Source organism: Lolium rigidum, chromosome 7 (genome assembly GCF_022539505.1).
Source record: "Lolium rigidum isolate FL_2022 chromosome 7, APGP_CSIRO_Lrig_0.1, whole genome shotgun sequence".
NCBI classification, from domain to species: Eukaryota; Viridiplantae; Streptophyta; class Magnoliopsida; order Poales; family Poaceae; genus Lolium; species Lolium rigidum.
Window position 1 is genome coordinate 10637173 of NC_061514.1, and position 11244 is coordinate 10648416.

At 42.8% G+C, this 11244-nt stretch overlaps 2 protein-coding genes across 2 annotated transcripts; both read left to right on the forward strand.

The window, feature by feature from the left end:
- The first annotated feature begins 444 nt into the window (after nucleotides 1–444).
- On the forward strand, nucleotides 445–1041 carry LOC124677018 (early nodulin-like protein 1). Its single transcript, XM_047213022.1, has 2 exons — nucleotides 445–619; nucleotides 716–1041. The coding sequence occupies exons 1-2, from the start codon at nucleotides 445–447 to the stop codon at nucleotides 1039–1041; spliced, it is 501 nt and encodes a 166-aa protein (XP_047068978.1).
- Nucleotides 1042–4718: 3677 nt separating this feature from the next.
- LOC124670884 (uracil-DNA glycosylase, mitochondrial-like) lies at nucleotides 4719–10653 on the forward strand. The gene is made up of 7 exons (XM_047207352.1): nucleotides 4719–4950; nucleotides 5039–5259; nucleotides 7089–7247; nucleotides 8073–8103; nucleotides 8738–8873; nucleotides 9029–9112; nucleotides 10243–10653. The coding sequence occupies exons 1-7, from the start codon at nucleotides 4719–4721 to the stop codon at nucleotides 10307–10309; spliced, it is 930 nt and encodes a 309-aa protein (XP_047063308.1). The 3' UTR covers nucleotides 10310–10653.
- Nucleotides 10654–11244: the final 591 nt, after the last annotated feature.

Consider the following 11244-nt stretch of genomic DNA (forward strand, 5'->3'; position numbering starts at 1 on the left):
AGAATTGAGAAGAGGAAAAATACATGCAAATTTTAATTCTGGGGGTGGCCGTTTGTTATAAGGCCACAAAGCTCTACTGCTCCATAGTCCAAATGAATCCCAGGATGGCAGCGATTCGCGCGCGCGCGCGGTCAAAGCTGCGACGGATCGAGCACATCCTCCCGCGGCGACCCAACTCCGCCTCCGCCTCCGCGCGCGCATGCACGGGCACGGCACCACGTACTCGGCGCCTCCACCATTCTCTCCCCGGCGACCCTAACCGCCTCCTCCCCAACTCGCCACTCCCTCCCTATTAATTCGCTCCCCCATATATCCGCATGCCATCGCCGATCGATCGAGCCAACTAATCTTCCGATTCGCGAAGGAATTACTGGCCACCATTAGCTCGACCGGAAGAAATCAAGACACCTACGTACGTGTCTCCGGTTAGCCGCGCTCGCGGCCATGGCGAATAGGCCAATGATCACTCTCGCGGTGCTCCTGGCGCTCATCGGCGCGTCGTGCGCCGCCGACTTCGAGGTCGGCGGCGACGCCGGGTGGGTCGTGCCGCCGGCTGGCCAGGCCGGCACCTACAACGAGTGGGCGTCCAAGAACCGCTTCCTCCTCGGCGACAGCGTCCGTAAGACACGTTCCATCACACCGCTCACTGCATCCATCATCGATTTGATAACAATGCGATTGTACTTGCCTGAACATTGATCGCATGGCTGGTTAGATTTCAAGTACAAGAAGGACTCGGTGATGGTGGTGACGGAGGAGGAGTACGACAAGTGCGCGTCCACGCACCCCATCTTCTTCTCCAACAACGGCGACACCGAGGTGCGCCTGGACCACGCGGGCCTCTTCTACTTCATCAGCGGCGTCACGGGCCACTGCGAGCGCGGCCAGAAGATGGCCGTCAAGGTCATCGGCCCCGACGCGCCCCCGCCGGCGCCACCGAGCCCGCCACACCCCAGCGGCGCCGCCCCCGCCGTCGCGTTCGCTGGCGCCCTTGCTGCCGTCGCGGCGACGCTTTTGCCGGTCGTTCTTCGTGGTGTTTAATATGGCGTAGCTACCGCAGCATGGTGTCCGGAAATTGATAATTTTGTTCGCGCTTAGTTAAATGTTGTCTGTTACGTTGGGTGATTTTGTGTCACTGGCTTCTCAATACTCTGGCTCTTTACAATGTGGATCGATATTACATTTGCTCAATTTGTAATGACGTAATTTTTGGATAAAAAAGGACATGAACCAAGCCCAATGGATTCGATATTATTGAAAATTTGGACCTTAGAGAAATTGAAGTTAGACCGAGTGTTAGCCAGTGTTGAGTGGGAGCAAAAAAATTCACTAGTGTATGTGCAGCCCTGACTCGTATATGATCTGATCACAAGCCATTATTGATTGGTTCTGGTCATCGAGGGCATCTCGCTAATAAGTCTCGATTCTTTTTTGAATTGTCTTGGTTTCATCAAGAAGGTTTTTATGATATGGTGATGGCTGAATGGACTGCGGTTTCCAATGGGGACACGCCTATCCAAACTTGGCAAAACAAAATTCGCCATTTGCAATGTGTTTCAAAGGGATGGGCAAAAAAATTCAATGTACAATATAAAAAGGAAAATGAACGTTTGTTAAGCATTATTGATGCTTCAAACGTCCAAGCTGAAACTAATCCACTGAGTTATTTCGAAAGAGAGGCGTTGAAAGATGCAAATGAGTGCAATAATAAACTTAGACGGGATGAAGAGACCAAATGAGCTCAAAGAGCTAAGATTAAGCGTACAAGAGGGTGGAAATAAAACTAATGATTTCCATCTCATAGCTAATGGTAAACAAAGGAAGAAGAAAAAAATTTCAGCTAGAATAGGACGAATGAACCATAGCCGGAAAGGATAACCTTAAAGTTTATATTACAGAGTTTATAAAAAAAACTTTTTGGTGCCCCTGACCGAAATAATTTCTCCATGATGGAAGAATACACACATGACATTTCGCAGTTGTCCATAGAGGAAAATAGCCTCTCAACAGCCAACTTCATTGAGGAAGAAGTGCATGAGGCTATTTCTCAGATGGAACATAATAAAAACCCCAGGTTTGATGGTTTTTCGGCGGAGTTTTATCAACATTTTTGGGATGTCATTAAAAATGACCTACTGGCTATGTATAGTCAGTTTCAGACAGGACAGCTACCGTTGTTTAAATTGAACTTTGGGGTTATTACTCTTCTTTCCAAAAAGAAAAATGTGGTGCAAATCCAACAATATAGACCAATATGTGTAGCTTTAAAGTTTTTACGAAAGTTGCCACTAATCACATTTCAGACTTGGCTCATAAGGTGATTAGACCTAGACAAACTGCATTTGTACCGGGCAGATATATTTTAGAGTGTGTTAATGATACTCCATGAAACTATTCATGAGCTTAATAGAAATAAAATAAACGGAGTACTTTTCGAAATTGATTTTGAGAAGGCCTATGACAAGGTAAAGTGGCCCTTTCTACAACAATTGTTGAGGATGAAAGGTTTTGATCCCAAATGGTGTGAATGGATTAAAAAAATTGTACAAGTAGGTACTTACTATTGGAATAAGGGTTAATGATGATATTGGCCATAATTTCCAGACAAGAAAGGGGTTGAGACAAGGTGATCCTCTGTCTCCAATACTTTTCAATGCATAGCTCGTGCAAAGGAGGAGGGACAAGTTGGATGTCTCATTCCGCATCTGTTTGAGGGAGGAGTATCCATTCTTAAGTATGTCGATGACACAATTCTATTTATGGAACTTGACATTGACAAGGTTGTCAATATGAAGCTTATTCTATGCATTTTTGAACAACTGTCTGGACTTAAAATAAAATTTCATAAGAGTGAGCAATTTTTGTTTGGTAAAGCGAAGGATGTGGAGCATCAATATAAGGAAATTTTTGGATGTAAGATAGGCCTTTACTTTTTAGGTACCTTGGTATACCTATTCATTATAAAATTCTTCATAATTTAAAATGGAATCTGGTGGAGAGCCGTTTTGTTTCTAAGCTTGGATGTTGGCGGAACAAATTTCTCTCATATGGAGATCAATTCGTTCTTATTAATTCAGTTTTAATAAGCCTACCAATGTTTATGCTTTCTTTTCTCGAAATTCCTAGAAAACGACTTGATTTCTACCGCTCTAGGTTTTTTTTGGCTATCGAATGAGAACAAAAAGAAGTATAGGCTAACAAAATGGAACATTGTATGCTGACAGAAGGATTAAGGAGAGTTAGGTATTGAAGTTCTTGATCTAAAGAACAAGTGTTTGTTGAGAAAATGGTTGTACAAACTTCTTACAGAAGAAAGCATGTGGCAAGAACTATTACATAAAAAATACATTAAGAACAAAACCTTGGCTCTAGTGGAAGTAAAACCAACGGATTTTCCATTTTAGAAGGGTCTTATGCGGGTTAATAAATATTTTTTAGTAGATGTTACTACAAAGTTGGAAATGGTTCAGCCGTGCACACCAATATCCATCTTTATATAACATTGTTCAATACAAAAATATTTTGTTAGCCAATGTGCTAGCATAAACACCTCTAAACATTTGTTTTAGGGGTACATTCAATGAACATAAGTGGAACAAATTTTTGCATTTGTGTCAAACGGCTTTTATGGCGGTTACCTTTTGAAATGAGCAAGATAAATTGACATGGAAATTAACAGATTCTGGTTTGTTTACCATGAAATCGATGTATTTAGACTTAATGAATGGTCATATAATGTTTCTTCATAGATATTTATGGAAACTAAAAAGCCCCCTCAATATAAAAATATTTATGTGGTTCCTAAGTAGCAAAGTGTTGTTAACTATGGATAACCTAGCTACACGGAATTGAAATGGATGTCAAAAGTGCTGCTTCTGTGATTCTAATGAGAGCGCCGATCATTTATTTCTTCCGTGTCCTTATGAAAAAAGTTGATTGGTGTATGGTCTACTTAACCTACAATTTACCACCTCCTGCTAATATTACTAATATGTTTGGTAATTAGTTAAATAGGGTGGATAAAAATTATAAAGCTAGAATACATATTGGGGATTTTTGCTTTATGTTGGTCTATTTGGACATGCAAAAATGATATTATCTTTAACAATTAGAAGGGTACCAATTCTTTGAAGCTTATTCGTCGAGTTGTGCACCGAATCCAACTATGGGATTTCCTACTCCTACCGGATCAGCGGGGGATAAGGTACTGGATGCAGCCGACTGCTGATGGTTGCTCATGACTTCTTTTTCAGGCTGGCGACATACATATAGAATTGAGAATGGATATCTTTATGATGTTTCTACTACTTTTTCTGTGGTTAATATTTTTCTCAACCTTATATGTCCTTGAATGTAAACTTTGAACAGCTCGTACTTTCAAATAAATGAAACGCGGCTTGGGTTTCGTTTCCCCATTTCGAAAAGAAAGAAAGAAAAATAACCCGAGTATTGCGAGAACAGAGACCTGCAAATTTCAATTCGGCCCACCGGAGTACACCGCACGAGCCCACGCGAGGTCCGACAGGCGTAGCCACGACCCACAGCACAGAATACGGCCGGTTCCGACGACGAATCCACCACGCGGCGGCGGCGGCCGTGGCGCCCAAAAATCCAACCGCCGCGCGCGCGCGCCCAAAATTGCCGCCGCCCATTCCATCCCCTTCTCCCTCCTTGCGCCCACTCCCTCTACCGACCGCCCCAGGAAGTTCCGGAACCCCATGGCGCCGCCGCCGTCACCTCCCACCGCCCCCAAAACCATCGCCGACTTCTTCGTCCGCCCCGCCAAGCGCCTCCGCTCCAGCGCGACCGCCACCATCATCCCCGCCGCCTCCCTCTCCTCCTCCTCCTCCCCCAGCCCCTCCTCGCTCTCGCCGGAGCAGCGTCGCCGCGCCGACACCAACCTCGCCCTCGCCCGCGCGCGCCGCAACCTCCGCCTTGCCGAGTCCAAAGGTACCATCTTCCACGCTCCCCCTTAGGTTTCGAATTCGCGCGCGCCCGGCTTGCCGGTCCTGTAACCATCTGCCTGCGGGGACTGTAGCGTCCGGGGGCGCCGCGAAGCTGGAGGAGCTGCTCGTGGAGGAGACGTGGCTGGAGGCGCTCGACGGGGAGCTGCGCAAGCCCTACGCGCTCGACCTCTCCAGCTTCGTCGCCCACGAGCGGACGCACGGCAAGGTGCCCGTCTACCCGCCGACCCACCTCGTCTTCCACGCGCTCCACACCACCCCGTTCAACAACGTCAAAGCCGTCATCATCGGCCAGGTACCCAATCCGAAGCTACTGAACCTGTTGCGAGAAAATCCAGTCTTTACTGCATGCCATTTGATACGTGGTAGAGTAACCCCTCATGTATGTGCTTCTTTTGCGGTGGAATGGCTTGTTGATTTGCCATGTGCGAAATGCTGCATCGGCGTACATACCCGGGGAAATGGTTATTGGGGTTATCACCTATGGTGACTCGGACAGTGCTCTGTTTATCATAGAAGGTTACACGGTTATTCTTTTTGTTAGGGTCCTCTTGCTAGCGTTGTCACATTGAGCAATTTTGTAGGCTACATTGTTGTACTACCTCTGGACGCATTTAATCGACGCAGCCATCAGCCTAATTACATGCATGGCAGACCTCCCTCCGCGTCGATTAAATCCGACCGGAGGGAGTATGTTATACCATTACTTGATTCGTAAAGAACTCCGTGTGAAGTCGGTCAATAGCAGTTTTGCAGGCTACATTGTTGACCAGAAGGTCCTATTTGTGCTTGACATTACAATATATGGTAGACGAACCATCATGATGTGCTTCTTTTGTGATGGAGTAGCTATTGATGCTCCATCTGTGAAATGCTGCATCTGCATACAGAGGCGGGGGAGATGGTGAATTGGAAATTTGGAATAATCATCTATGCTGCCTCTGACAGTGCTCTGTTTAGACTAGAATGTTACACTGTACTTTTTTTGTTGTTGGATTGCTCTTGCAAGCGTTGTTACATTGAGCGACTATGCAGGATACATTGTTTTATGTTAAATCATTATTTGATTCACAAAGAACAGTGTGAAGTTGGTTATGAGTTTGTATAATGTGTATTGTTATGCTGTGGAAAGTATGTGACTTCACGCGAGCAGCAATCTTCATAACCCGGAGAAGAGAAATTCAATACCTTAGTGATGATCACATCCTGGAGTATCTGGCACGAACGAAATGGGCGGGTCTTCAGAAACGAGCACAAAAGCATGCAACAAATCATCTCGCAGATTAAATGGAATGCAATCCAGTGGACATTGGCTAGCCGGGGTCGTTTCAGACTTTCAGTATCTCCATGGCTGTAGATACAGGCTGTTTGCAGGTCGTAGATTCAGGCTAGTTTTTTCGGTTGTTTTCTCTATCGTGGGGATGACAGTCTAGTTTCTAAAAGTTTTGCTAGTTGCATTTTCTGAAGCTGCTATATCTGCTGTGTCCGTGTTGGTCGTGTACTCTTTGCCTTCCGGCTGTTTTTCTTCTATCTATTTATTCACATGCAGTTCTCCTGCAGGATTCGAAAAAAAGTATGTGGCTGTTAGCCAGTTGGTCTGACTTTGGTCTAGAGTTTATCTTTGTTACCATGATGGCTGCTGCATGGCTAATGATGTTGAATTAAAAGCCTGGATAAAGTAATCTGCAGTTCCATATGCAGGAATAGAATCTATTGCTTCGGTTCTGCATATACCATATCATGCCACACTAACTAATTTTGGAGATAGCTTGTATGTTTGATCAGTATGTCGTGTCACAGTAACCTGCAGTTACATATGGTTTTCATTTATCTTTGAACCTACTTGGTTGCTAAACATACCATATAATTTTCATTTATCTTTGAACCTACTTTGCATCTTTATTTCATGATATCTGTTTATCGCGCACTAAGTTTTGATTTTTTGTGTGTTTGAAATCTTTCTTTCTATGCTTGCTTTAGTATTGTGGGTCATTGCCTCACGTAATAGTTAATGATGCCTGCCTAATAATAGCAGTGCGCAGGATACCACAAGCTATTTTTTTTTTTGCAAAATTGGATGAATTAGTTTTCAGTATTTCATGTTGCTGATTGTCTACTTTTCAGGATCCATACCATGGTCCTGGTCAGGCCATGGGATTGTCGTTTTCAGTACCAGAGGGGATCAAAATTCCTTCAAGCTTACAGAACATGTTTAAAGAGCTGCATAAAGATCTAGGTTGTACTGTCCCATCCCATGGGAATTTGGAAAGATGGGCTGTGCAGGTAAGATGGTTTGATATAACATTATAATATAGTAATATATAATACATACAAATAAAACAATGTGTTTGTTCTCCTATTTTATCTTAATATTAACTAGTAAGAGTTTCTAATATTAATTCATGTTGCAATAGGAGGATTGGTATGTGCAAATATACCATGAAATGTTTTACTACCTCTCTCCATAGAAGGATCTCAAAAGGTTTTTTAAATTGAAATGTATCTAGACACTTTTTAGTGTATAGATACATCTGAATTTAGATAAATCTTCGACATCCTTTTATACATGGAGGTAGTACATCTTTTCACGTGTTACAATACCAAAGGGCTCAGTCAGTCTTGCAGTTTCAGCGCAGAGAGGATATCTATCATGTACCACAAATCATGTGCCTTCAGTCCAAAAGTCCCTGGAAACAGTTTTTGTGTCGGGTTTTGGAAATCTAATCAGTTGAACCTCTTTCTTTGAATACTAGTTTCAGCCAAAACCCATTTCAATATGCCACTACAATTATCAGATGAACCAAGTAATTTTGCATTTTCTGGTCCTTTTATCCCATATAGGATGCCACAGAAGCAATTGGTTTGCTACACTATATTTAGGCCGAACAATTAGATTGTATTTGAAATCCTGAATGGGCAACAATGTGATGCTGGACCTGAAACAGTCTAGCTTTATGTATATTAAAATTAAATGTAGAAAATAATGATGGTGCGTCCTATGGCCAACTTGTGTTACTGCTATTTTTCTTAATTCCTAGAAGACCATAAGTTTTCTTTTGATTTTTTTTGGAGATATTCACTAACTCAAAAAAAACATGTATCTTGCAGGGTGTTCTTATGCTCAATACTGTGCTAACAGGTATGGCTGTTTTCCTCATCAGGATGAAACATATGTCATTTTTTAGCTTTCATATATGTACCACCAGTTTAAATTAATTTCTGCACTTGAATCTTGATTACAGAAACTATGCTTATTTCTTATTCTAATTAGTTGCACTTCACTGTATTCTGGTTTTCTGTTTTATTCTAGTAGCTTACTCTAGGCCGGTTGATATTTGTGGATTCTTTTCTCCTTAGCATTGTTGGCCTAGCATTAGTTGCACTTCACTGTATTCTGGTTTTCTACTCTAGGCCGGTTGATATTTGTGGATTCTTTTCTCCTTAGCATTGTTGTCCTAGCAGTTGTCTTTGCAGATAAAGGTTATCTAGTCAAATCTGCAGTAGCTGTTTGTCTTATGGGTGGGCATGGTAAACTATTCTGTAATTTTAATTGGGGCTGCCGATACCCTTGATGCTGAATTGGAATTACGCTGTCTAGTGCCCCGTTCACTCATGCTAGTGTGAAAGTATGACCTTGATATTGTTGCATGCTCTAGTGATTAATCTTTTAATTCATACTCTTTTAGTGATGTACTAGTATTTTACAGTAAATTTGACTTTTTTGGGAGTTGCAGCTTGCTAAAGTTTGTTGATTTCATTTTTTTCCTGATCAGTGAGGGAGCACCAAGCCAACTCTCATGCCAAGAAAGGATGGGAGCAGTTCACTGATGCTGTCATTAAGACAATATCAGAAAAGAAATCAGGATTAGTGTTTCTTCTCTGGGGAAACTCAGCTCAAGCTAAGATAAGGTATGCTTAATTTTATCTCGAGCTCTGCAGAGTTCAGAATGTAAAAGGAAAGTTTCATAAGCTGGCCATCGACAACTTGCTGTTCCTGATCGTTATATTTGGACCTCAGACACACATAAACATTCAGAGTACGTGCTTTTTTTTTCTTTTTGCAGACTAATTGATGAAACTAAACATCACATTTTAAAGTCTGCCCATCCATCAGGCCTGTCTGCGCACAGAGGTTTCTTTGGATGCAGGTTTATTTTCTTTGCAATTCTAGTAAATTCTCTTCAATGATTTTGGTGCTTGTCATAAATGAAAATCTGAACTCCATCCCTTATAAAAAATAAAAATAAAAATGATGAAACTACATGATAGAAATGATAAACGTATTCCAGTTGCATGTCATTATGTCACTAGTGCGGGGATTTGGGTGGCCACAAGAATAAAAGGACGATTACCATTTACAATATCGAATCACTATATTCTTCACCACTTGTGGCATTCTGTGCAGCACCGTAAGGTTTGTTTGATGCTAGGCAGTACGAAAACCCACTAATGACCCGTATCTTTGTTACTGTACATGTTTCACTAGTGGCTTATACTATGAACAAACCTTTAACTCTACCTGCACCATGATCTTGTGATACTGTCCGTCCATGCTGAGTGGCGCGATGAACACTCATTGCTTTTGCCTGTCATGTCATGCCTTAACTTTCCCAACTTGATGTTACTTTTCCCTTTTCACTTACTGCTGCTAATGGCTGTGCCTAATAAGGAACTTCGAATCAGATCGTGTTTATGGGGCCAATTCAAATAAATCAAATGGTTCTTTCCCTGTGTTTATCCATCAATCTTCGGAGACTTTTCTCAGCTACTGAATTTTGTATTTTGATTTCTCCTGTCGTGCCAATCTTAAACCCACTACTGACCTGTATCTTTGTTACTGTACATGTTTTGGTAGTGTGTTATAATGATCCACCCAATGAACAAACCTTTAACTCTAACTGCACCATTATCAAATGCTACTGTACATGTTTTGGTAGTGTGTTATAATGACCCACCCAATGAACAAACCTTTAACTCTAACTGCACCATTATCAAATGCTACTGTCCGTCCATGCCGAGTGGTGCGATGAACACTCAACTTTTGCATTTCTTTTCATGTCTTAACTTTCCCTTGATATTACTTTTCCCTTTTCACTTACCGGTGTTAATGGCTCTGCTGCCTAATACGGGACGTCGAATCCGATCGTGGCATCGCATGTCCCCAATTCAATCAAATCAAATGGTTCTTTTCCGTGTGGTTATCTTTCAATCTCTGGAGACTTTTCTCAGCTGCTAATATCTGCATTATGATCTCTCTTGTCGTGTCAATCTTAAACAGGCACTTTTCGCAGACGAATCAGATCCTGGAGAGGCTAGGGCTATCCACCATCGACTGGCAGCTCTAGATGGCCATTGGAAGACACCATGTGACCTGTCCGCCTGCCCGATAACCACCGCGGTCCATTCCATGGAAGGTAGATGTTGTGATGTCCATCGTCCCGGGCCATCATTTTGCAGCACAACTTGAACCACTTGGCTGCAGGAAATGCTACTCTACTTGGTGCTGCTGCATGTATAGGGCAAACCCAACTTAGCTTCCTCTCTCACCCTCCGGTCATACCCTACCTATGATCTGATTATGTTACACATTCATGTCAAATGCTGATATTTTGTCTGCTTCGGCTGTCGTGTACGTGCAACTGCTCTGTACGACTATATGTCGGCCGCTGCTGAATGTGTCACATGGCAACTGGGCCTCTTTTAGGTGTTATAAACTGCCGTAAAGTGAGATCTTCCTTCCTCATTTGGGATCGATAAGTTTATAATAGCTACAACTGTCCATTTTGTGGAAGTTAGATGTCGTGAGGTCCATCGTCTCTGGCCATCATTCTGCAGCGCAACTTGAACCACTTGGCTACTAGGAATGTGGCTGATCAAATCTAGTGTTGTCTGCATATTTTTGCCAACCCAACTTACGAGTAGCTTCTTATATCATGCTCCGGTCATACAATGATCATGTTATGTTACGTAACTCGTGTCAGATGCTCCACCGAAAATGTTTTGGCTGCTTCAGTTGTCGTGGAACGTGCAACTGCTCTGTACGGCAATGTGCTGACGGCTTTATCACATGCTACCAACTGAGACCTGCTTTCTTAAGGGTTTTTTAATTTTAACTACCGTAAAGTGAGATCGTCCTTCCTCATTTGGTATCGATAGATAGCTTTGTCCAGCCACTCGCACCGATCCGATCCCTCCTAGATTTGCTCCTAGACGCATCACCAACTCGTAGAGCCTACGAAATCAGGCCCTCCACTCATATCATGAGAGTTGAGATGCCTCT